Here is a 24,473-nt window from a genome sequence, read left to right as displayed (position 1 = left end):
TGCCTGTTCACCCTGATGATGCGGAAAGGACGGCTTTTGTGACTCCCGACGGCCGTATGCCCTTCGGTCTCTCAGAAACCTGCGTCAAGACAGGATTTTTCGAACGCTGCTGCTGGGTGAGTTGTGCTGTTGAGAGTTGAAAGCTTCGGTCGAAGTTTCTAAACGCTCCAGTCACCTTTCACCTTAAGCCTCATTGCAAGTATCTGCTTTTTGCCAAAAGCATTCTTTCATGCATTTATCTTCATAGTTCTACTTTTTTAATAGCATATATATATACATTGTTATGGCATACGACCTACTCTGACCAAGAGCGCGCTGCACTATACGAATAAAGAACAGGCGCGGTTCGAGCGCGAGGGGAGAGCGCGCGGCACTGGCCTGAGATAGAGAGAACGAAAGAGAATCGCCACGGCCGGTTGTGTCCGGGTATCCTGCGTTCCTGTGTGCCTTTCTCTGCGCGGGCCCGCTGTCCCGTAACATATACCATATATATATATATATATATATATATATATATATATATATATATATATATATATATATATACATATATATATATATATATATACAACAAAAGAAAAGGCTAGAAAAGCTTTCAAAAAGAAAAAACCCGCTACTATGGCGAGATATGCAGCGCAAGCCATTTGTGGCCTTGAAACGCTAGCCAAGGCACCAATGCAGATGGGCAGCGCTGAAAAGCCATCGAAGCAGCTGACTCTAGAGCAGCTGGATTCTGTATATGGTAAGCTTTTTTCCAAAGCTCTTACTCTAGTAATAACGAATTATTGACCACTTACATTATTTGTGACACAATGCAGTTTCCTTACAGGCTGCCTGGACCACTGGGGCAAAGAAAACGGTGTCGACACTGCTTCTGCATCACAAAATGTCATGCAGACACTCAGCAAAAAAATTCAAAGCATCAAGCGGAGGTTGGCAAAGCAGAAGAGAAAACAAATGCACACACCCACTCACCAGGAAGACAAGGTAACAAGAAGAAACTGGCAAAGCTGCTGTAATCGAAGATATACATTTTGAACCTTCACAGTGAAAGAGTCACTGTCCCATCTTCATGAAATATGCCAGTGAAAACTAGTCTTGGCCAGCTTCAACAAGACCTAAAAACAACAAAGTTCCAGCTAGAAATTATAGCCTTCTAGCTGGTGTAGGTGTTTTTTTCTGGCTTAAAACTACCAACGTCCTGCTAAAAATTGAAATCTTTTCCAGCTGAAAATCATGAAATTCTAGCGAAGAAAGCTGTCTTCTGAGTGACTTTTCCAGCCGGAATATTCGCATTTGCAGCTGGAATATTAAACTAGAAATGCTTCTCTTTGAGATGAAATTTTTTTCAATTTCATCTGGATTATGGAAAAAATTCTTCTAGCTGGAAGAATTTCTGGTTCCATAATGCAGCTAGAAATGGACATCATTTTCATTTTCATGCCTCATCTCAAAGCTTCGTCAGTGTTAACTGAGAGTAGCGGCGATTCTGTTACTCAATGACCACCAAACACATTTGTTGCTATCACTGCCACCGAGTGCCCAATTCTTTGTGGGTGAAAGCTAGACTAATGAAGAGTTTGCTTCCGCACCACATAAGTCAGTTTATCTGTTGTCTACACCACTGTCACTACCACGTGAAAATTATACGTCAAAACTTCAGCACAGCATCTCTCCCTATAACAGCTCATCATAATGTTTGGTTTCACCTTTTCACTGTGGAGAATCAGACGAGGTATGCACGCATTTGCAGCTGGAATATTAAACTAGAAATGCTTCTCTTTGAGATGAAATTTTTTTCAATTTCACCTGGATTATGGAAAAAATTCTTCTAGCTGGAAGAATTTCTGGTTCCATAACGCAGCTAGAAATGGACATCATTTTCATGCCTCATCTCAAAGCTTCGTCAGTGTTAAACTGAGAGTGGCGGCGATTCTGTTACTCGATGACCACCGAACACATTTGTTGCTTCACTGCCACCGAGTGCCCAATTCTTTGTGGGTGAAAGCTAGACCAATGAAGAGTTTGCTTCCGCACCACATAAGTCAGTTTATCTGTTGTCTACACCACTGTCACTACCACGTGAAAATTATACGTCAAAACTTCAGCACAGCAGCTCTCCCTATAACAGCTCATCATAATGTTTTGTTTCACCTTTTCACTGTGGAGAATCAGACGAGGTATGCACGCTTCTGCGGTTGACCCTCTGTCTCTCTCAAAGCCAGAAGCAACGACTGGCCAAAGTAACTAGGACTTAAGCTGCATCAAACCTTAAAAACCGGCACACCTGCCCAGGGCTTCTGCCATGGGTAAAAGGCAGGATTTTCCGACTAGCACAGCTGGTATCCACCGCGTCAAGGCTCTGAGCACTTTGGGAGCGCACCCGTGGTTGGGTCAACCGTCCAAAAGCCTTGATGCAAGCAAAAAAGCTCACCGCTAAACACATCTCGCTCGTCCGACATGGAGACTTCTGGCTCGTTCACGCTTGGGCATTCAGCGGCAACAGCAAGTGAAATCCACCACCGTGGAAATCTCCTGTCATTAATACTTGCAGGCCTCCAAGCTCTCATTAAGCCCTGATAATACCAAAATTTCACAACGTTAATGCTGGAGCCCAAACAAGCTCACATTCTTGCACGCATTTTCTCCACTGCAGCCATATGCTTGGTGTGGATCCTCGTAGCTTGGTTGCATGTTCAAGATGCCAGCTGTGTGGAATGAGCAATGCAGAAGAGGAAATCCTACCGATTCTTCATACAAACTCACTTATGGCAGCCGCAGCTCAATGGAGGCGAAGCGCAAAAGGCGCAGGTGTCCTGTGCGATGTCCATGCCCATTAAGGATCCCCAGGTGGTCGAAATTATTCCGAAACCCTCTCCTACGGCACCTTTCTTTTTTTTCTTCTCTCAATCCCTCCTTTACCACTTAGGTTACGGTGCGGTTCAGGTATCCACCGATATGTGAGACAGATACTGTGCCATTTCCTTTCCACAAAAACCAAAAACCAAAAAAAACTCCCTTCTGGCCATGCACCAATGACAGCAACAGGACGCACCAAAGAAAATGGCACCAGTGATGTTGATGGGTGCAAACTGCCCTTCAACAACGTGAGGAGCTCAACCACGGCACCAGGCTTTTGTACCGTCTGCGTTCCCGCGACGTATATACCACAGAGAGAAAATTTAGACAGCACTTTGTGGTTTTTGTCAAAATCCTGTTTGTTCACTGTGGAGTGTAAAAGTGGCTGGTGGACAGAATGCTGAACCTGTAAATAATTCTTGTTTCACACTCCGTAGTTAGCTAAGGATGCCCACTGGCCCAAGATATTGGCCCCAGTTGTTGGCCCCAGATATGCTGCTTGCCCAAGAAACCCATAGAGTGGTTATAGATAATCACACCAAATACACATACGCTTCCTCTGTGACAAAGATACGAATTAGCCTGCACTTGCCTGATGAATGGAGGCTTGCTAATGTTGTACCTATACATAAATCGGGACCTAGGAATGTTGTTTCAAATTATCGACCAGTGTCCTTGACCAGTGTATTATGCAAAGTTTTAGAGCATGTGTTTTATACTAGTATTATGAATCATCTTAGTATACATTCATTATTAAATACTAATCAACATGGCTTTCGCAGTGGTTACTCGTGTGTCACCCAGCTTACCGAATTTGTACATGACCTGTCAAGTGCTTTAGATAAGGGATATTCTGTTGACTGTATTTTTCTAGATTTTAAGAAGGCCTTTGACGTTGTATCACATTCCTTATTAATACAAAAATTATACTGGTACAACATAAATGAGAACGTTATTAGGTGGATAAAAGAATATTTGAGCGTTAGGCGTCAATGTGTTGTTGTCAACGGGAAACAATCGCATGAGGTGGCTGTAACATCAGGGGTGCCTCAGGGATCCGTCTTGGGCCCATTACTGTTCATAATTTACATGAATGACATCTTTTCAGGTATTTCTTCATACATGCGTCTTTTTGCGGACGATTGTGTATTGTATAGAATTATTAACGATCAAAGTGACTGCGATGCATTACAACAGGATTTGTGTAAAGTGGCCCAGTGGTGTGAGAACTGGAGAATGCATATTAACTTACAAAAATCTGTACATATGTGTTTCACTAAAAAGAAGGTTCCCCATATTTTCACTTATAACATAAATAATAGCAGACTGCTTTCAGTGTTGGAATTTAAATATCTTGGTGTATATTTAACAAGTTCAATGTCTTGGCATCGTCACGTGCATTTCGTTACTGCCAAAGCCTGTCGTGTTTTAGGTTTCCTGCGACGTAACGCTAAACTTTTCCCTTTAAAGACTAAAGAACTGCTGTATAATACAAACGTTAGAAGCATACTTGAGTATGCTTGCACTGTCTGGGATCCGAAAACCTTGCTTGACGTTCAAAAGCTAGAAAGAGTTCAGAATTTGGCCGTTCGTTTTGTTTTCAATAACTATGGGCGATATTTTAGTGTAACGAGCGCGAAAAAATCTTTGGGTTGGGACTCACTTCAAAAACGTAGGAAAGTACTGCGTTTAAAATTATTTCATAATATATTTCATTCTAGAACTGGAATAGACAGAACCAAATATATAGCCAACCCTGATTACGTGTCTTTACGTAGAGATAATTCACTTAAAGTTAAAGAATACAGGTGCCGGACTGACCTTTTTAAAATGTCTTTTTTCCCCAAAACGGTTTCGGAATGGAACAAGCTGCCTGAGGAAGTAGTGTCCATATTATCAAATGATTCATTTTCTTCCATGCTGTGACATTTTTTTTTGTGTATAATAATTCCGTGTTCTTTCTATCTCATTGTTATCTTTTTTTTTTGTAACCACCTGCACGCGGTGGCATTTGTGTACTTTTTCTTCTACCCCCCCACTGTAATGCCAGCCAATGGCGCTGTGGGTATGATGATAAATAAATAAATAAATAAATAAATAGTGATGCCGTGGACATATTTCTCTACCTCAGCATGATCACTAAACAATTGCTTCATTCTTTTAATTTCTCAGATAGCGAGTAACTGGGACGGACAATGAAATTTGCCACATTTCTTGTAGCAAGATTGATAGGAGAAGTGTTGCTGTTGAATGCCACACAAATTCAGGAAGAATTGAGCAAAATTACGCCAACAAAGCGCCATAGTATTATCACTGGTCACTTACTTCATTGTTTTCATTCCTCAAATATTATTCAGGTATTCCATGAAAAACACACTGACACCCAGTTCAATGTTCTTTGTCTCCTTCTTACTTTTAAATTAGCAGAACGTTCCCCATTTGTTGTTTCATACTGTAACGAAGAAGACGAAGCTGGCAGTGGCGCGGGACGAAGCGCTTGCGCTAGACCAGTGGCCATTAAATCATCTCTTGTCCATCGTTCATCACGCCTCATTCTTCGGCTGGCCGCCCCGTAACATTTGGTGTGAGGTGCGGGGTGTCTCTTCATTGCCATCCTGGTCCCAGAGCTTCGGCGTCCTGCGCCTGCCGTGGACGTCGGCCATGGAGTACCTGGTCCGCCCCGCCCGGCCGTGCCCTAGCCTGCCCAACATGAACCGCCCTCGCCGCTCACCCCAGCCCCGTCCCCCGCCCAGGCCACAAGACATGATGAACTGCCGACGTTACTGCGACCAGAATGACCCGACCAACCCAAGACCCTGCCCACACTTGAGGACACTGCCCCCCTGCCCCTGCCGTTCGGTGCGTCCAAGGACCTCGGCCGTCAGTTCCTGGCACCCTACAGCCCAGATGCTTCGTGGACGTTACTGCAACCAGAATGACCCGACCAACCCAAGACCCTGCCCACACTTGAGGACACTGCCCCCCTGCCCCTGCCGTTCGGTGTGTCCAAGGACCTCGGCCGTCAGTTCCTGGCACCATACGGCCCGGATGCTTCGTGGACTGGGACTCATTCGCCTATCGTCTCATCCACCGTGGCGGCCACCACTTCACCTCCTTTCCATTTCTCTTCTGTCCTTGAAACCCATCACCGCATCGCGCTTCAGTTCATCGATGTCTTCTATTTACGATCAGGACGATCGCTCGGTGGCCCCAGGTAATGCGACGAAGAAGACAGAGCTGCAGTGGCATCTGAAGAAGCACTTGCGCTAGGCCAGCAGCCATTAAATCATCTCTTGTCTATCGTTCATCACGCCTCATTCTTCGGCTGGCCGCCACGTAACAATACCTCAGGTCTGAGTATGTTCAAGACGGCATGAATTGGATGGTGGGGGTTTGGCCAAAGCACACTTCAAGAATCTGTAGAAGACGGTGAGAGGATTCCCCGGGATGCACCTCTTGGAACAGTTGGGAATATTCCCTACTTTTTTGACGAGGATGAGGCCTTCCCTTTAAACACATAAATGAAGTGTCTGTACTCAAAGAAAAGTAGGTTTTATCACTTTGAGTACACTGTAGCAGTAGCAGAGCACACAACTTGCAGCAATGCTTGAGTTTTTCTTTGAAATATAAAAGTTGGCATTTCCCGATTGAATTGTAAAGCCAGATTCAATCCTTGCTTTTTTGCCTCTTGATTTGTAATCCCAAGCAAATGCCCTGAATTTTTTGTTAATGAGGAAACTGTTTACAAAGCCATTATGCTGGGATATGCTCAGGGCCACAATCTGATGCTCCTTCCCTATGGTAATATCATATATTGCCTTACACATAATCTAGATATATAATAAGGGAGTAATTACACACTGACATCCACCCGACAGCAGCCACGAAGATCATCAAGAAACTTTGACCACTTTAAAAAAAACTCTTTCTCCTTTTGAGCAAGTCACACCGCTACTCTTACAGCTGTTGGTATTTTCGAGCCTCTTATTTACCACCTATACTCATGCTCATAGGTAATTAAGGAACAAGGGAGGTTTGACATGGTCGCATGAGACCATGACCAGACGTGTCTGAGAATTCATATGTTGTAAATCCAGCAGCTGAGCAGTAGGATGTTTCTTTCCTACTGTGTGCGAAGGAGCCCGCGGTTGCAATGAAGGATGATGAGAAGTCTGTGGTTCTCATGATAGCTGAGATCCATCTACAAGCATTTTTTGATTATAAGGGCGGTGCAATTGTTGGCACTGCCAGCAACGCTTCAAATGCAGCAAGGACAGCTCATGTCTTTATGATTCAAAGCTTCCTTTCTTTTTGAGGAAGCACAAGAATAGATCGGGCCTGGACTCAGGTTGTAGACAAGGCACCTTATGAGTGCCACTTTTAAAATCAACGTAGTAGACTACAGTTCTCGGCTCCTGACGAGGATTCACTGTGAAGAGCTTCAAGTCACAGAGCTGATCGACTTGCAAACCCACCCTAGCTGGTGGTGACACCTTTCAAATCAATATACCTGGCTGCACTCCTTGGCTACTGCCCTGTAGTCACTGTGAAGAGCTTCAAGATAGAGAGGACATCAACTTTGCTATACAAACTGGAAGGGTCCATTATGGGAGATGGACTTGGGAAACTAAAAGGGGTACATGCCGGTAACTCACATTCTTACACTGTGGCAAATGTCACAACGATGCACTCCCATCATCCCAGCTAATACTTCACTTGAGCTTATGTGAACTCTCCACCTCTAGCCACTCCCTCACCAGGTCGACGTAGTTGGCCTTTGGGTGTGGCGTACCGAAGATTTCGTTCACGGCAGTCTCAAGATTTTCTGAAAACTACGACCACCAAGAACCAGTGCTTGCTCAAGAGTATAGGCATGAATACTCTGGGGTAAGTGAACAGGTTGATTATGCACGTTCAGCACTTGAGACCCGAATGGGTTCGCCACACAACTTGGGGAAAAACAACGCACTGGACTTGTAGGCACAAAAGGACGCTCTATGAGAGTAGTCCACGAACATGCTCATATAAAAGTCTTTGAATGCGTCATTCATCCAATGGTTATCACTCAGTGCTATCACGTCTGTTACAAGGCCGAACCCTGTTGCCAGCACCTTTAATTGACAGCTCATCCACTTGCACCACACAGCCAAAACTGCTGAATTCAAAGCCACAACGTGCACTAGCCCGGTTAATTCAAAGACCAGAGGTGCTATGCGAGGATGTCTGATCCAGATTTCACCGCAAATCAATGAAGCGGCGCCTCCTCAAAGTCGCGAGGAGGTGCTGCAGAGCGATGCAGATTCGGAGGTACTGTACAAGTTCCTAGAGTTACGCGAAGGTCCGCCATACTGTCCTCCCAAGCATCCAAGTTACGAGAGAAAGCTGCAACTCTGTATGCATGGGGCAGACTCGATGCAGCGGACGGAGTGAACGCAAGCTCAATCCACTTGTATTTGGCTGCCAAACTAGCTTTATTCTCGCCAACACGCTATTTCATAGAAGGGTAAGGGTTCAGGCTAGTGGGTGTTGTTGTGTTGTGTAGTGTTGTGTCCCTTCAATTTTGTGCGCTATGGATCCTCATGCTATTTCAGTCCAAACTCCTAAATGCAACCCAGCCAACTCTCCTGGCACCAATCCACCTGCTTACTGCTTCAATTTCTAGACTCGGACTTGATCCTGCAGCTTCTGATGCCGAAGCTCTTCTTCCTGCGGCCAGTCTACAACCTGCAGAGCCCTCAAGATCTGCCTCTTATGTCAGACCTACACAAGGAAGATGAACGGATAAAGAATATGAATCTCTGGCATGCCTGGAGATGGTCTCGGGTCCCATGCACTCTGTTGTGGATTGACTTCAAGACATCCATTCCAGTGATCAAGTCAGGTCATTGAGAAAGCATGATGCCAACAATGGTATCAAAGGCCGTGTTCCGAGTCAACAAAGCAAGTGGCCCAGCAGGCTGACAGGCCCAAGGTCTTATCCTAGCTAATGAAGATGTCCATCCAGTCAGCAACCTTGAAGATCGCCTTCCTGTTTAATCCCACTGCCGCTGGAGTGAATCTGACGTGATCCCGCTAGCCCAAGTTGAAGCCAAGCTTGGTTATGTGAAGAACATCTTTGAAGAGCTACACAAGAAATTCACCTCGTGCTCAGCTACTGCTAATTCCCTGGAAACGCACAAGAAACCATATCAGGATGCCCTCACTCTAGCAGTAGCTGCCAGAGTTACAGAGGTTCCCAGCTTCCCACCTTCTTCCACTCTGCCACCTCGTCCCGAAAATCTTGTTATTGACTTCAAAGAAGCTATCATTTGTTTCCAAGCCACTGGTACCAATAACATAGCTCTTTCCTCATCAATGATTTCAAGCCCCATAAGTGTCGTTGATCTGAAGGAAATATAAAAGCTATTCGGCACACGTGTGTAACTTCCTAAGCAGCAAAGCCAGCCCCCGTCTCCTGAAGAAAAAGAAAACCACAGCCAGCACTCACCAAGAGCACGGTGTGAAGAACACCAACGGCTCTATGCCTTAGGTGCAAAAGCCCTTGGTGACCACCTTTTGCTAGGAGGCAAACCTGGTGGCTATGCAATCGCTGATCTCCACGCTACATACAATCCCATCTAAGGTGAAGAATCAGCACCCATCAAAGCTCCTTTGAATTCTAATGTCCAGCTGGGCGTCAATGAATCCCTGTTCTCCGAAACCGAAGTTCTGCATGCCTTCAAGTGTAACTGCAAAGAGTGGCCTCTCAAGTTGCTTCTTCGAGCGCGGGCTGCGCTCAAGAGGAACGAAGCTCCTTTGGTGTTCTAGTTTTGAGTCATGGGAGCTTTTTGTTTCACATTTTAATGTGTCACGTAGTTAAGAAACCACTATGCAGTGCCGAGAATAGCAGTAATTGTCACCCAAAGGGCGCACCTATTCTCTGAACATTTGCCGTCTCCACCAATCTCTCGCACTGGTAGTAAGTTCGAGCCCTTGAGAGTGATATGAAAATGTGTTGTTCGATCAAGAAGTGCCAAGGAATCTTCTGAAATTTTTTTTTTCTTCAGTAATAAGGTGGCCGTAGGGATGTGCCCGGGAGGGGGGATGTTAGTTATGATTCCTCCTCTAGATAACATACGGGATCAGTGCCCTTACCTGATTCTTCAACCACTAAGGCAGCTGCAAAAAAGAGCTTTGCGAATATTTACAAACTTTACCAAGGTGTGCTCAGCAAAAGTGAAGACAAAATCCAAACATCCGCGAATGTTTCTTTTGGGATGGATGGATGGACAAAGCAGAGTGCAGTAACAAGAAGAAAGATTGTGCATGAAGCATACTTCTTAACGCTATATAATCCTTCAACTCTACGCAGAGCATGCTTAAATCCACAGAACTCAGGAAAACACTCTATTAATCTATTAACCTAATGCAAGATTCATCAGCTGTGCTTTGCCAGCACCATAATTGGACTAACTTCTCTGCACTTAACACTTTAAGCTGCTTTGTAGAATCTGTTCTTAACCCATTAAGCGGCTTTGTAAACAATTCTGTACAATGAGAACTCGCAAATATTTACCGAGAGTGTGCTGAATGGAGGAGAATTTCTTTGTCTCAGGTGAATTACCCTTTGTGCATCAGCGGGACACATACTTCCCGCTTTTCCTTCAGCAGAAAAAAATTTCTCCGCAAACACCCGTCGTAATCAGCTCAACGGTCAAGTGCTGCCATCTATCCGAAGTCTTTGTAAGCTCAAGGAAAATTGTTTCGCTGCGCTTTTGCTAGGCGGCAGTACACATCTTGAATATTGGCTGCCTGTTATAAAGTTTATACATAAAGCTATATTGTATGATAATAGCTTCATATAAGTGACAGACATGCGGGTGTATTTATGAACTCTCAGGTTTTCCTGAAGTTCACGGAAAATAATATAGGGGTTTAGTTGGTTCCTTAGTTTTTCCATGGAATACAAAGTTTGTGTGCTGTCGGGAGCAAAAGTGGTACACACCACACAGCTGCCAGCAAAGTGAGGCAAAACTGTATTATTGAGCCATCGCACGTCTGGTGTTGCCACAGCAAGTTTGGGACCCTTTTTATTGACACTCAAGTTAGCTGCGTTCAAGGAAGCATGCACCTTTCAGCTTAAATGCCCCGACACTATAACAGCCCTGCAGGTGGTGCCTTTTCATGTTCCTGTTTTGATTGCATGAGTGAGATACAGTAGGCAATCGGCATTCACCATACTGCAATATCGCTAGCATAATTGTTTTTTGCACACAAGACCGTCAAAAAGAAAATAGATAAAAGCTTCTTGGAGTTATAGTGCTTTGCCAGGAACAGCTGGCTAGCATTTGCTGGCTGTCTTATTTTGACTGCGTAATGCAGGGAAATAAAAATAAAGGTGCACCACCGGTTCGGTTCTCATGCAGCACTGTTCGGCATTTCGCCGCACAGAAGCCCGACTGATCAAAGTGGGTCATCTGACATGCCTGCAGATAAAAGGGTCCCCCATCAGCTGTCTTGGCTCCAGATGTGGCCAGGCAATGTTGTTGCAATGCAGTTTTCCCGAGCGCAGCTGGCTCCTGTGTGTTGTACTGTCTGCAGCAGAAGTAGTACTATACGTCCCATACTTTTGTACTTTGCTGGCCGCCACGAAAACGGCTCTTTCCTGTGCTTCACATGCCAAAGTCTCAGAATGGTTTCCTAAGCCCTGTTCCTAATGTGATGGCCATCTTGCATTTTTCCATGCCACTCCAGTTCAAGTCAGTTCAGCCTGTAGCTGTCTTGGGAGCCTTCTATACGTTTTGCTTGCTTAAATTTCCTAGCTATGTGTAACTAGCAGACAAGAAGAGGGGTTGGGCTCATTAGGATTGTTCATGTTGTACCCAAGGTCCAGGAGGTGTTTTAATTAATTTTTAAGAGCAAGATCTGGAAATAAGTAAAAATGCTCTCAGTGGTTGGCAAGTATGCAGAAAAAGGCGATTCAGGAAAAATGTGAGTCACAAGATAGAAGTGCTATGGTAAAGCTTGAAGTATTCAAGTAAAGAAATTGCTGATATGATATGATTGAAACAGCGCAAGGCCGGAGGCCAAAGAAGAGAGCGGAAGAAAGGAGGAAATGGACAACACAGCGATTCCGCTCTCTTCTTTGGCCTTCGGCCTTGCGCTGTTTCAATCATATCATGTACAACCAACTCGCCCATCAGTTTGTGCTTTGCTAATATTGTTTCGCAGTTTTATAGCTTCAGGTTTTGAAGCGCTTTAAAGCTGCATTCAGCTCCTTATTAAAGCATAGCACATTCCTGTATTAGGTTTGGTTTGGTTTATGGGGTTTAACGTCCCAAAGCGACTAAGGCTATGAGAGACGCCGTGGAGGGCTCCGGAAATTTCGACCACCTGGGGTTCTTTAACGTGCACTGACATCGCACAGTACACGGGCCTCTAGAATTTCTCCTCCAAAGAAATTCTAGCCGCCGCGGCCGGGATCGAACCCGCGTCTTTCGGGTCAGCAGCCGAGCACCATAACCGCTGAGCCACCGCGGCGGCATTCCTGTATTAGGAAATTAAGTTGAAACCAGGGCCACTGACTTGTTTTCCAAATACTATATACAGACAACCCCTTCACCTCAGTTTCTTGTCTGCTCACGGCACAGTTAGAGCCTTCTTATATGTCTTGATGCCATGGATAGGGCAAGACTGTTTTCACAGAGCTGGGGCTCTCCATCTTCATCCATATTTCATATGTGCAATTTGGTACAACAGTACACAGGATAGCATTGCTGGCCAGACTCTTTGGCTTCTCTACCTGTGAAAGTGAACGGAAAGAATTTCATTGTTTGTAGCTTAGCTCATGGAGCATCATACACGACATGCAGAGGTCGCGAGCTTGCACTAATGATTACCCTAAATTTTACTTTAATCAGTACTTGCCCTTCCCCCACTAAAATGAAACAATGTTCCCCTTTTCTTGGTTTTCGCACCTGTTGGTTTCATTTGTGTACTCTGCAGAACTGGGCTACATGCTACATACCTACCTTAATGTTTCCATGTAATGCATTCAGTGCAAGAGATGAATGACATGAAGGAAACCAAATTTCAGACGTATTTTCATTAAAACATTGCACTGTTATTGAAGTTGGATTGCTTTAAATTTGTCATTCATTCAGTGGGTAAGATTGCTAATTCTCTTTGCAGGAAGCAACCCATCAACCCGTAAGTTCCACCTCGGCCTGCTGCCAAACCTCGTCCTTTCTAGTCAAGCAGGAAGCAACCCATGTCAAAGTTAGACATTTTAGATTTGTAATTTTTATATATGTGAATAAACACAATCTTGACTTTGAAAACCCTTTCTCTACTGGCTTCTTCGTGCAGATGCAGCTGTGTGCCATGAAGCATGCGACTGGCAGTTTTACAGTTCTGCAGAACTGGGCTTAGTCACTGCCATTTATTAGCATTATGATTTATTTCATCACTCGATGAAAGTGTATACACACGCTTTCAACACTTCCTGCGAGTGTATGAAATTCTACTGCTTGTGCCTGCATTTTAATCAAAGAGAACACTCCTGCATGAGCAAGCCCTGCCGCACAGAGGGCAGCAAGCCCTCGACGTTCTGGAGCAGTCTCATGCGTGTGTGCATAAGACATTTTAAGATCAAGATAGCTTCCAGTAGCCGTAGAACTGACGGCTTTAGGAAGCTTCAAAGCAGTTTTCAGATGTCTGGTGGTAGTAGCCTTTTAGACATCTGTGAGATACCTTACAAGATATTTCAAGACAATGTACAGATTAAACTAGCATTTTACTAGGCAAGAAATAGATGACTTGAAGAGGTTTGAAGAGCTTTTCTGGGCGTCTAGAAGTTACCATTAAAGTAGCTACGAATCGTCCTCTAAAAACATCTTTTAGCTCAAATAGGTGGAGCGTTAGCTGAGCTAGAGGACATTTACGAAATGTCTGAAAGGTATCTAGAAATATCTTGTAAGAACTGTCTCAAGGTTCATTTAGAATAACTTCAAGATTGGTTGGACATCTTTCCGAGATTACTTGGAGACGACTGAAACATGGCAATGTGTTCAGTGGGATAACCCTGAAATATCGCAAGTGATGACGTTGAGGCGACTTCAGACAATCATGAACAGCCTGCACATGAATGACAGGAGCAATAAAAAAAAAACGAGGGGAAGAGGGCTATGACAGACTTGTCAAGGTACATCCGCTCATTGATGCCTTCAACAAATCTTTTCAAGCTGAATATACCCCCTCATCCCATCAAGCTACTGATGGAAGCGTGATTCCCTGCAAAGGAAGATCCACCATGAAGCAATACTTGCCACTCAAGCCCATAAAAAGGGGCTACAAAATGTGGTGCAGGGCAGATTCTCAGACCGGGTAACTGGTAGAATTTCAAGTCTACGAAGGAAAGAACACAAATCGACCATCGGACCTGGTTCTCGGAGAACATGTAGTCCTCTCGCTTTCCAACAGCGTACAGCCTGGAAGTCAACATTATTTTGATAATTATTTCACTTCTACGAGACTGATGGAGGGCCTTGCAAACAAGAGCACCCTTGCAGTGGGGACTGTGCGGATCAACAGGAAAAATCTCCCCAAGGAAATGAAAAAAGACAATAAGCTGAAGAAGGGTGAGTACATATGGAGGTCGAAAGGCCCAGTTACAGCTTATCAGTGGCGTGATACAAAGAACGTTCATGTGCTGTCAAATTTTCATGATCCTCAAGACACTGAGGTGGTGTCACACAAATTGTCCAATGGATCATCCATCGGTGTCACATGCCCAAAGACAATTGTGGATTACAACTGGTGGATAAATGCTGTCAACAAATTTGATCAGAAGCGTAATTCCTACCACACCCACAGGCGCTCAAAGACATTACGGTACAGAATTTTCTATTTTCTTTTTGATGCAGCAATCGTAAATGCAATTATTCAGCTCACAGCAAGCAGTGATATATTTCCTACATGTATTTTCGCCTCGTTCTCGGCCGTCTCCTGATAAATGGGTAAATATTCAGGAAGAGCAACAGTACTCAACCTTATCAACAGCAGAAGGACAAAAAAAATGGCCAAAAAATGGTTGGTGTATGCGATGAGGTGAGGTTTGTGGGAACAGACCACAACCCTATGGCGGTTCCCAAGAAACGCAGGTGCAGGTGGTGTTCTACTGCTGGCAACGACGTGTGCACAAAGTTCCTCTGCCCAACTTGTGAAGTGCCCCTCTGCACCACATGTTATAGACCGTTTCATGCCAAAAACACGCAGAAGTAATCACAAGATGGTGCCTGCAACAGTCAGTGGGACAATATTTTCCCACTTTTGAAAAGACACTCATGGGTCAGCGGGACATGTGTGTCCCACTTTTTTTCAATAAAGTACCAGTTTGATTTTGATGGAATTTGTTTTATACTATTTTTTTGTGGTTTATATGTATACACCACAGCCGTTTTTTATATTATTTTGTGAAAAAATAGCAGACTTTCAAAGAGTTAACCATCGTTCATCTTGCTAACAGCGTGCTTTTTGTTCCAGGAAGCAAACGCAGCGGATAATAGTCTGCAGTTCTCGGCTGTTCACCTGGCTTTGCCGTAAGGCGCTGCTTCCAGTCACAGAGCTCGTCCACTTGCGCCACCGCCCTTATTTCTGCGTTCTTCTCCAGTGAAATAAGGAAGCCGCTTTCGTTTGCTGTGACACCACGGTCACAAGTCTCGCCGCCTGTGACACCTTTAGAATAAACGTACCAGTCTGCATCTGTCCGTTTCTCTCTGGGATCTGCTGCGAAGAGCTTCAAGTTAGAGAGGTTGTCCATTCGGCTGTGTGAACTACAATGGTGCATTACAGGAGATTGGCTCGGCAAACTGCCAGGGGAACGTGCCAGTCGCTCACATTCTTACGCTGCGGCATATCTCGCCACGATAACCATCCAATCATCCCAGTTATTGCCATACTTGTGCTTATGTGACCTTTCTACATCAAAGTAATCCCTCATCAGGTAAATGCAGTTGGCCTTCACGTATCACGTATCAAAGGTGTCATGTAGGGCAGTCTGAGGCCTCCTGAAAATTACGACCGCTAAGAACCAATGCTTGCTGATGAGTATAGGCACAAATACTCTCTGTTAACTGAACGAGTCGATTTTAAGCATTCGCCACTTCAGACCCGTGTGATGTGCCCGACACAATTTGGAGAAAAACAGCATTTAACGTGTACGCTCCAAGGAACCCTTTAGGCAGACTCATATAAAGGTGCTTGACTGCGTCATTAACTAATGGTTCTCGTTCAGTGCTATCATGTCTGCACGCTAACTATAAGGCTGAATCCTGTTGCCATCACGCCTTACGGGTGCGGCTTCAATGCTGGCTACACTTCAGCTTGTATCACTGCGGAGACCTCGGGAGCTGTGAACTTCTTAGGAATGCCCGTTGGTGACTCCTGCTTTCAGTCACAACTCTCCGCCGGCAGTGGCACCTTTTAAATCAATATATCACTCTTCACCTCCCGGCTGCTCTTCAAGCTTCATTGTAAAGAGCCTCAAGTAACAGCTGAACCACTTCCGCCAGAACCCTTACTTATTTTTTCTATGGCAGTGATATAAGGAGGCTGCTTACATTTGGTGCGACACCACCGGCTCAAGTCTCGCCAGTGGTGGCACTTTTCAAATCAACGTACTAGTCTGCAGTTCTTGGCTCCTCCCCAGAATTTGCTGTGAAGAGCTTTAAGTCACAGAGCTGATCGACTTGCAACCCCATCCTAGCTGGCGGTGACGCCTTTCAAATCAACAATGCCTGGCTGCACTCCTCGGCTGCTGCCCTGTCATTGCTGTGAAGAGCTTCAAGATAGAGAGGTCGTCAACTGTGCTGTATGAACTGGAGGGTCAATTACAGGAGATGGACTCGGGAAACTAGAAGGGGAACATGCCAGTCACCCGCATTCTTACGCTGTGGCAAAGGCTGTAACAATGCACTCCCGTCATCCCAGCTAATACCTAACTTGAGCTTATGTGAACTCTCCACCTCAAGCCACTCCCTCACCAGGTCGACGTAGTTGGCCTTTGGGTGTGGCGTACCGAAGATTTCGTTCACGGCAGTCTCAAGATTTTCTGAAAACTACGACCACTAAGAACCAGTGCTTGCTCAAGAGTATAGGCATGAATACTCTGGGGTAAGTGAACAGGTTGATTATGCACGTTCAGCACTTGAGACCCGAATGGGTTCGCCACACAACTTGGGGAAAAACAACGCACTGGACTTGTAGGCACAAAAGGACGCTCTATGAGAGTAGTCCACGAACATGCTCATATAAAAGTCTTTGAATGCGTCATTCATCCAATGGTTATCGTTCAGCGCTATCACGTCTGTTACAAGGCCGAACCCTGTTGCCAGCACCTTTAGTTGACACAGCTCATCTACTTGCGCTACTCAGCCAAAACTGCTGGATTCGAAACGGCAACGTGCACTAGCCCGGTTAATTCAAAGACCAGAGGTGCTATGCGAGGATGTCCGATCCAGATTTCGCCGCAAATCAAAGAAGCGGCGCCTCCTCAAAGTCGCGAGGAGGTGCTGCAGAGCGATGCAGATTCGGAGATACTGTACAAGTTCCTAGAGTTGCGCGAAGGTCCACCATACTGTCCTCCCAAGCATCCAAGTTACGAGGGAAAGCTGCAACTCTGCATGCATGGGGCAGACTCGATGCAGCGGACGGAGTGAACGCAGGCTCAATCCGCTTGTATTTGGCTGCCAAACTACCTTTATTCTCGCCGACACGCTATTTCATAGAAGGGTAAGGGTTCGGGCTAGTGGGTAGTGTTGTGTTGTGTAGTGTCATGTCCCTTCAATTTTGTGCGCTATGGATCCTCATGCTATTTCAGTCCAAACTCTTAAATGCAACCCAGCCAACTCTCCTAGCACCAATCCACCTGCTTACTGCTTCAATTTCTAGACTCGGACTTGATCCTGCAACTTCTGATGCCGAAGCTCTTCTTCCTGCGGCCAGTCTACAACCTGCAGAGCCCTCAAGATCTGCCTCTTATGTCAGACCTACACAAGGAAGATGAACGGATAAAGAATATGAATCTCTGGCACGCCTGGAGATGGTCTCGGGCCCCATGCACTCTGTTGTGGACCGACTTCAAGACATCCATTCCAGTGATCAAGTCAGGCCATTGAGAAAGCATGATGCCAACAATGGTATCAAAGGCTGTGTTCTAAGTCAACAAAGCAAGTGGCCCAGCAGGCTGACAGGCCCAAGGTCTTATCTTAGCTCATGATCATGTCCATCCAGTCAGCAACCTTGAAGATCGCCTTCCTGTTTAATCCCACTGCCGCTGGAGTGAATCTGACGTGATCACGCTAGCCCAAGTTGAAGCCAAGTTTGGTTATGTGAAGAACATCTTTGAAGAGCTACACAAGAAATTCACCTCGTGCTCAGCTACTGCTATTGCCTTGGAAAGGCACAAGAAACCATATCAGGATGCCCTCACTCTAGTAGTAGCTGCCAGAGTTACAGAGGTTCCCAGCCTCCCACCTTCTTCCACTCTGCCACCTCATCCCGACTATCTTGTTATTGACTCCAAAGAAGCTATCAGTTGTCTCCAACCCGCTGGCATCAAGGACATAGCTCTTGGCTCAACAATGATTTCAAGACCCATAAGTGTCGATCTGAAGAAAATATACACGCTATTTGGTACAGTCTTTGTCAAAACTAACCAGGCTGCATGCTTTGCTTCTAGCCTGTATAGTCCAGCCCTTGTGGCTTTCCTAAATATCGAAAGGTGTTGGAAGGTAAGAAGACCCCCAGTCCTTACCTATAACGACCAGTTCAGCTTCAGGGAAGCTATAAGGGCTCTACTGTACGAGCTAGTAGCAAACGATGCAGCCTGGTTACTTTTGACAAAGACTGTACATGTATGAAACTTCCTAAGTGATACAGTTTGCCGAGGAAAACAGGAACTGTACGAAAGCAGAAGTCTGAGCTGACAAATGCACACCTGAGAAGGCAAGCGTTTCGGGGACCCAAGCAAGGAAGATATGCCACCGTTTAAGTGGGACTCTTACAGTATGTTCGGGAGCATCTGTCTTCCGGTATTGTCGTGTCATGCGAGATGCTTCAATTCAAGGCAAGAATTGCACACTGAATAGAGGTCCCTGCTGCAACATTCAAGGCAAGCAGAGGGTGGGTTATGCGTTTCATGAGACGCCATAGCCTGCCAATGAGGTGAAGGATGGCCCTCTGCCAGTGTTTTCCCGAGAGGGTGGGTTATGCGTTTTATGAGACGCCATAGCCTGTCACTGGGACGAAGGATGACCCTCTGCCAGTGTTTTCCCGTGGACTATGGACAAAAGGTGATGGCATTTCACCATTTCGTGATTGCACTGGGCAGGACAGAAAACTTCATTATGTCACAGATTGGGAATGCAGATGAAATGCCGCTGACATTTGACATACTACCCAAGGGGCCACACCTGTCACAGTAAAAACAACCGGCTTTGAAAGACAAAGATGCACAGTGATGCTGGCATGACCACTGATGGGCGAAAGCTACCTCCCTTCGTCGTTTTCAAGAGCAAGACGTTGCCAAAAGTGAAGGTGCAAGGACGCATTCACAGCCATGTATGGATAGATAAAGTAAGGATGGTAAATGTAATGTAAGGTTGGATAAATGAAGCATTAATGCTGACTGGCTGGACACTGTGTGGCGAAAACAACCAGGGGCTCAGCTGCAATTGCCATCAATGGGCCTCTTCGATTTACTGTGCTCAGGCAGCCCACTGGCTGCCAGAAAGTTCGCTTCTGACAGGAAATCGCATCATGGTCACATGGGTTGGCGGCCACCGGAACCAGCCACCGGCAATCACGGCGGCAAACAAGACGCGGATCACGGAGGGCAGATGCTCTCCGTAGCCCCATAGCTTTGCGTTCGGCTGTCTCTCATTGCTACACACGCGTACGGCAGAAATAGGCTGCTTGGGATCAAAAACAACGACCTGAAGGTATTGAGGGCTGCCACAGACTGCAGAACGAACAGCTGATTGTGCTCGCACCCGTATACATCAGCGACGACAATGCAAGCATGTGCCTTCGGTGCACAGTGTGCTGTGTAAGCTTTGAGAAATCCTCAAAAGCATGCAACGAGCAATCTAATGTGTTTCAGTCGACACCTCATTGGAGGGAAAAACTGCCCGTGCGTTGCTTATCAAACGACACGCCATACTCTCGGATTATCGCGTGTTTGTTTACTACGCAGTAAGTATGACTGGTATGACCACAGACGATCGACCCTGCATGACTCTGCTACGGTCGTGAACTGCTTCCTGTAAGCTGTAATCAGAAAGGAATCGGGATATGTTCCGTTCAGATGCAGTCTATCGGCCGCCGGCTTTTGCTGCAGGCAAGGAATGCACGCATACCGTATTTACTCGCATAATGCTCACACTCGCATAATGCTCGCACCCCCCACATTGCCTATCGAAAATTGGAATTTTTTTTTTCCTCGCATAATCATCGCATCCCCAACATCACTCGACAGAACTAAGGAAAAGTGCATGCACTATCAAAATATAGCATTACCAAACTAATGATAAAAGGACTAACAGATACAAAGGAGCGGATGACCCAGCTACAGCCTAAGACAACTACAGCTCAGATAGGAAAGAAAATGATTACTTCAAAGCAAAGCGGAATCTTTGGGCTACATAAAAACATTCAAGAGAGCGAGAAGGCGAGAAGGTGTTTCGTCAGTTTTGTTCCGCTGGTACCGCCGCACGTTCTCCAGAGTTCCGCGCATAGTCCTGCCATTTTGCGAAGACTTTCGTAGGCCTCGCTCAGTGCGTGCTACTTTTGTCACCGTGCTCTCGGTGCCGCTTTGCCATGGGGCGATATGCAAGCTACACCGCTGCCTTTAAGCTAAAAGCTGTCGAGTACGCTTTGGAGCACGGCAACCGCGCTGCCAGCAGACACTTCGGAGTCAACGAGTTTTGTGTCCGCTACTGGAGACGGCAGCACGACAAGCTCAAGGCAACCAGCAAGACTCGGCGTGCCTTCCGTGGTCCGAAGACGGGAAAGTTTCCTGGGGTTGAAACTGCACTCCTGGACTACATTAAGGCTCTACGGGCGGATGGGTGCGCCGTGTCAATAGAGCTGATGCGGAACCAGGCGCGCGTAATTGCAAGGAAAGAAGGCATCTCGGCGCAAGATTTCCAGGCAAGTAACGGGTGGGGCCACGCGGTTCATGCGGCGCAATGGACTTTCGCTCAGGAGGCGGACGGCGCTTTGCCAGCAGCTACCTGCAGCCTATGAAGACAAGATTGTGGACTTCCATCGCTTCGTGATACGAATTCGGCTGGAAAAAAACTTCTTGCTCTCCCATATCGGAAACGCGGACCAAACGCCCCTCAATTTTGATATGCCGAGCAGCACTACAGTGGAGCAGACAGGTGCGCGGTCTGTGCACATAAGGACGACTGGTGCCGAAAAACAACGATGCACGGTCATGCTAGGCGTGACTGCGGACGGGCGGAAGCTACCACCATATGTGATTTTTAAGCGGAAAACCCTGCCAAAAGGAAAGCTGCCCTCCGGAATACACGTGCGGGTGCAAGAGAAAGGTTGGATGACGGCAGAATTGATGATCGACTGGTTGAAGACGGTGTGGGCACGGCGACCGGGAGCACTTCTTTGTCCGTCGCTTCTCGTTCTTGATAGCTTCCGCGGTCACCTCATGGACTCTGTTCGCGCGAAGTTGACGGAATTGCGTACGGACATCGCAGTAATACCAGGTGGCCTCACATCGATGCTGCAGCCTCTGGACGTGTCTTTGAACAAGCCGTTCAAAGATAACGTTCGGAGGCTGTATGCAGAATGGATGGCCGAAGGCCAACACGCTCTTACGCCGGGTGGCAAGATAAAGAGGCCATCTGTGGAGCTGCTGTGCAGCTGGGTAGCAGATGCATGGAGCATGATTGGCGCTGACGTGGTCGTGAAGAGTTTCAAGAAAACTGGCATTTCCAACGCCCTGGACGCGACAGAAGACCACTTGGTGTGGGACGAAGATGAAGAGGGTGAAGCTAAGGAAGCCGACGAAGCAGCGACCAGCGATAGCGATGGCAATGTCGACGTGGACTCCGCGGACTCTGAGTGATGGTGATGTTGCGGGCGGCCAGCCTTCGCAAATAAAGTGTTTCTGCAGCTAGTGTTTGTCGTCTCTGTGGTTTTATTACAAACGTAAGTCCTGCTTGCAATTGAAGTTTTGGTTAAATTTACAATAGCTGGCTTGAGAACCCCGGTTCACAGCCTATTTACATTTGCTTTCAGCACTCCAAAGCATTGTTCAAAAATTTTCCCCGCGTAATTATCGCACCCCCTAACTTCGCACCGATTTTCTGTGAAAAAAAGTGCGAGGATTATGCGAGTAAATACGGTAATCTCGACAAAAGCGCATATCAGCTTGTTGAACGTTAATCTAAAACAAGCGGGTGTACTGTACAAATTTGGCTGCGTATCGTATCTGTAATAATACAACTTTACTGCAGAGAACTGGCACTGGAATGAAAGGCACTACAATCAAGCCCTGCGTGTCGGTGCCTCACGTACAGCGTGTGCTTGCATCATCAGCGCTGGGAGATTTTTTATCTCTTTAATGAGCCAAACGCGAGGAGATACATGCCTACGGTACCTCTCAGATAATTTAAGCATATGTGGCAGAAGGCCCGAGGATCAAGCTGTACAACAGCTGGCGACGACAGAATCGGCACTCGCCTCGATCGACTGCCGTAAGTAACTATGTGGCCACATATATGCCCACAGAGATGCCTCGAGCAATGTGCTCGTGAGTGCTTTTAATAAAGGATGTGTTTCAGTCAAGCGTTTCTCAAAGTACATCCACCTCTGCGCTGCACTGAACGCAATGAAGACCATACCGCGCTCAACATGTCTGCCAGCACCGCCGTAACGTGGTTCTCAACTACTTAGCCAAGAAAATGCAGAAGGACTGGCATGTTCATGTTGATTCAGTTTTCCACACCACCCCAGGATGTCGATTCCCAACTTGGTCCTCACAAGGAAGGGCTAGTCTGTCATCATCAATGTCCAGGTGGTGAGGTTGAATGTCACCCTCAATGACGCCCATCGCGCCAAAAGAGCAAAGTAACTTGGAGAAGACCTTCAAGCACAGATCTCCACTAGACCAATCATTGTCACTATGGCCACGCTCTCCTTTACAGGCTGCTGGGCAAAACCCAGCGTTGATGCTCTCAGAAGCTTGGGCCTTACCAACAATGACTTCATCATCATGACTCTTTGTTGTCTCCAGAAGGGGCTACGCACCTTTCGTAAGCATCAGAAAATGACCTCACTTAAAATTGGGTGAAGTGCGTCGTGGGGCCCCATGATCTAACTCGCACCCCGCGAAAACAGAAAACTACGGTAATACTGCCCAGTATTCATGCATCCAACTCCTGTTGTCAGGGAAGTTGGAGCCGAAAAAAAAAACTAACTTTAAAAGTTAAAGTTAGATATTTATTTTTAATTTTATTAACTTCATTGCTGAACAGCCTGGAAAGTTCTGGAACTCATCATCATCATCATCAGCCTGACTACGCCGACTGCAGGGCAAAGCCTCTCCCATGTCTCTCCAATTAACCCTGCCTAGGCCTGCACCACCTTCAGCTTATACCTCTTATTAAGCCTAATTACGATAGCTGCCACCCTCTCATTAATACTATAAAACTCCTCTATGTTGCCAGCTATATCCTGATTGATGAGGAACCCTACACCTAGTTCACGTCTTTCTGCTAATCCACAATAGCAGAGTACGTGCCCGCCCTTTAGTACTGTATACACCTCATCAGTCCTCCTAACCTCACTAAGCCCTATGACATCCCAATTAATACCCGCTAATTTCTCAAACAGCACTGCTAAGCTAGCCTCACTGGATAAGGTTCTTGCGTTAAACGTTGCTAGGTTCAGTTTCCAATGGCGGCCTGTCCGGAGCCAATGATTCTTAGCACCCTCCGCTGCGTCACAGGTCTGACCACCACCCCAATCAGCTGCTCCGCAGCCACTGAGGACTGAAGGCCGAGGGTTAATTGTGTTGTTCATGGAAGGTTGCGGCCAAGTACTACACCAGGGTGGCCAAATCCTGCTCTGGTGAGGAAGCGCGTTGTCGGTTCTATTCACCGACATCAGGCCGCACCCCAAGCCTGTTCGTACAGTTCCACTGACACATGGAGTGTCCTCTTTTTTAAAAAAAAAACCAATGGAGAATTGCGAATACCGGGGAGCCTTGCCTTGCTAGGGCTAAGCCTCAGCGCGAGACCCAGAGACCGAGCGTCACGAAAAATGCGGCCACAAAAGGCCAGCGCCCCAGAAAAGGGAGCCGGCGAGGACCACGACCGCGCGCGGGAGGACGATGAAACGGCCCACCTGAGTCTCCTTGCGCCGCAAGCAGGACAAACCGAGTGTTCTCCCGGTGAGGGCAGACGCCGCGGCCAACTACAGCAGGGCAATGGGTGGAAGATCCAAGCTGTAAAAACGGTCCAAAAACCGCCGACCGGCCGCAGGAACCGGCAGCGCTGGTCACAGGAACTGGCAGCGGTGGCTGCAGGAACAGCCGGGACCGCCGGCCGGAG

The 24,473-nt window shown here is 46.5% G+C and overlaps 1 protein-coding gene across 2 annotated transcripts in view; it reads right to left on the bottom strand.

Moving 5' to 3' along the window:
* Positions 1–1,601: 1,601 nt before the first annotated feature.
* LOC149355618 (uncharacterized) overlaps positions 1,602–24,473 on the bottom strand; it is a 57,299-nt gene continuing 34,427 nt past the window's right edge. The window contains exons 3-4 of one of the 2 annotated variants that reach the window (XR_016291549.1): positions 24,268–24,473; positions 1,602–12,640 (exon numbers count right to left, since the gene is read on the bottom strand). Coding sequence is in view for 1 of the 2 variants with exons in the window: in XM_089583957.1 (XP_089440083.1) it covers positions 24,421–24,473 (53 nt within the window). In the remaining variant the exon portion in view is untranslated. The other variant, XM_089583957.1, reaches the window with a different exon arrangement.

This window comes from Amblyomma mixtum, chromosome 3 (assembly GCF_055824585.1).
Source record: "Amblyomma mixtum isolate Tamu chromosome 3, ASM5582458v1, whole genome shotgun sequence".
Taxonomy (NCBI): domain Eukaryota; kingdom Metazoa; phylum Arthropoda; class Arachnida; order Ixodida; family Ixodidae; genus Amblyomma; species Amblyomma mixtum.
The sequence above is the reverse complement of the archived record's forward strand: the minus strand, read 5'-3'. Positions and strand labels throughout refer to the sequence as shown.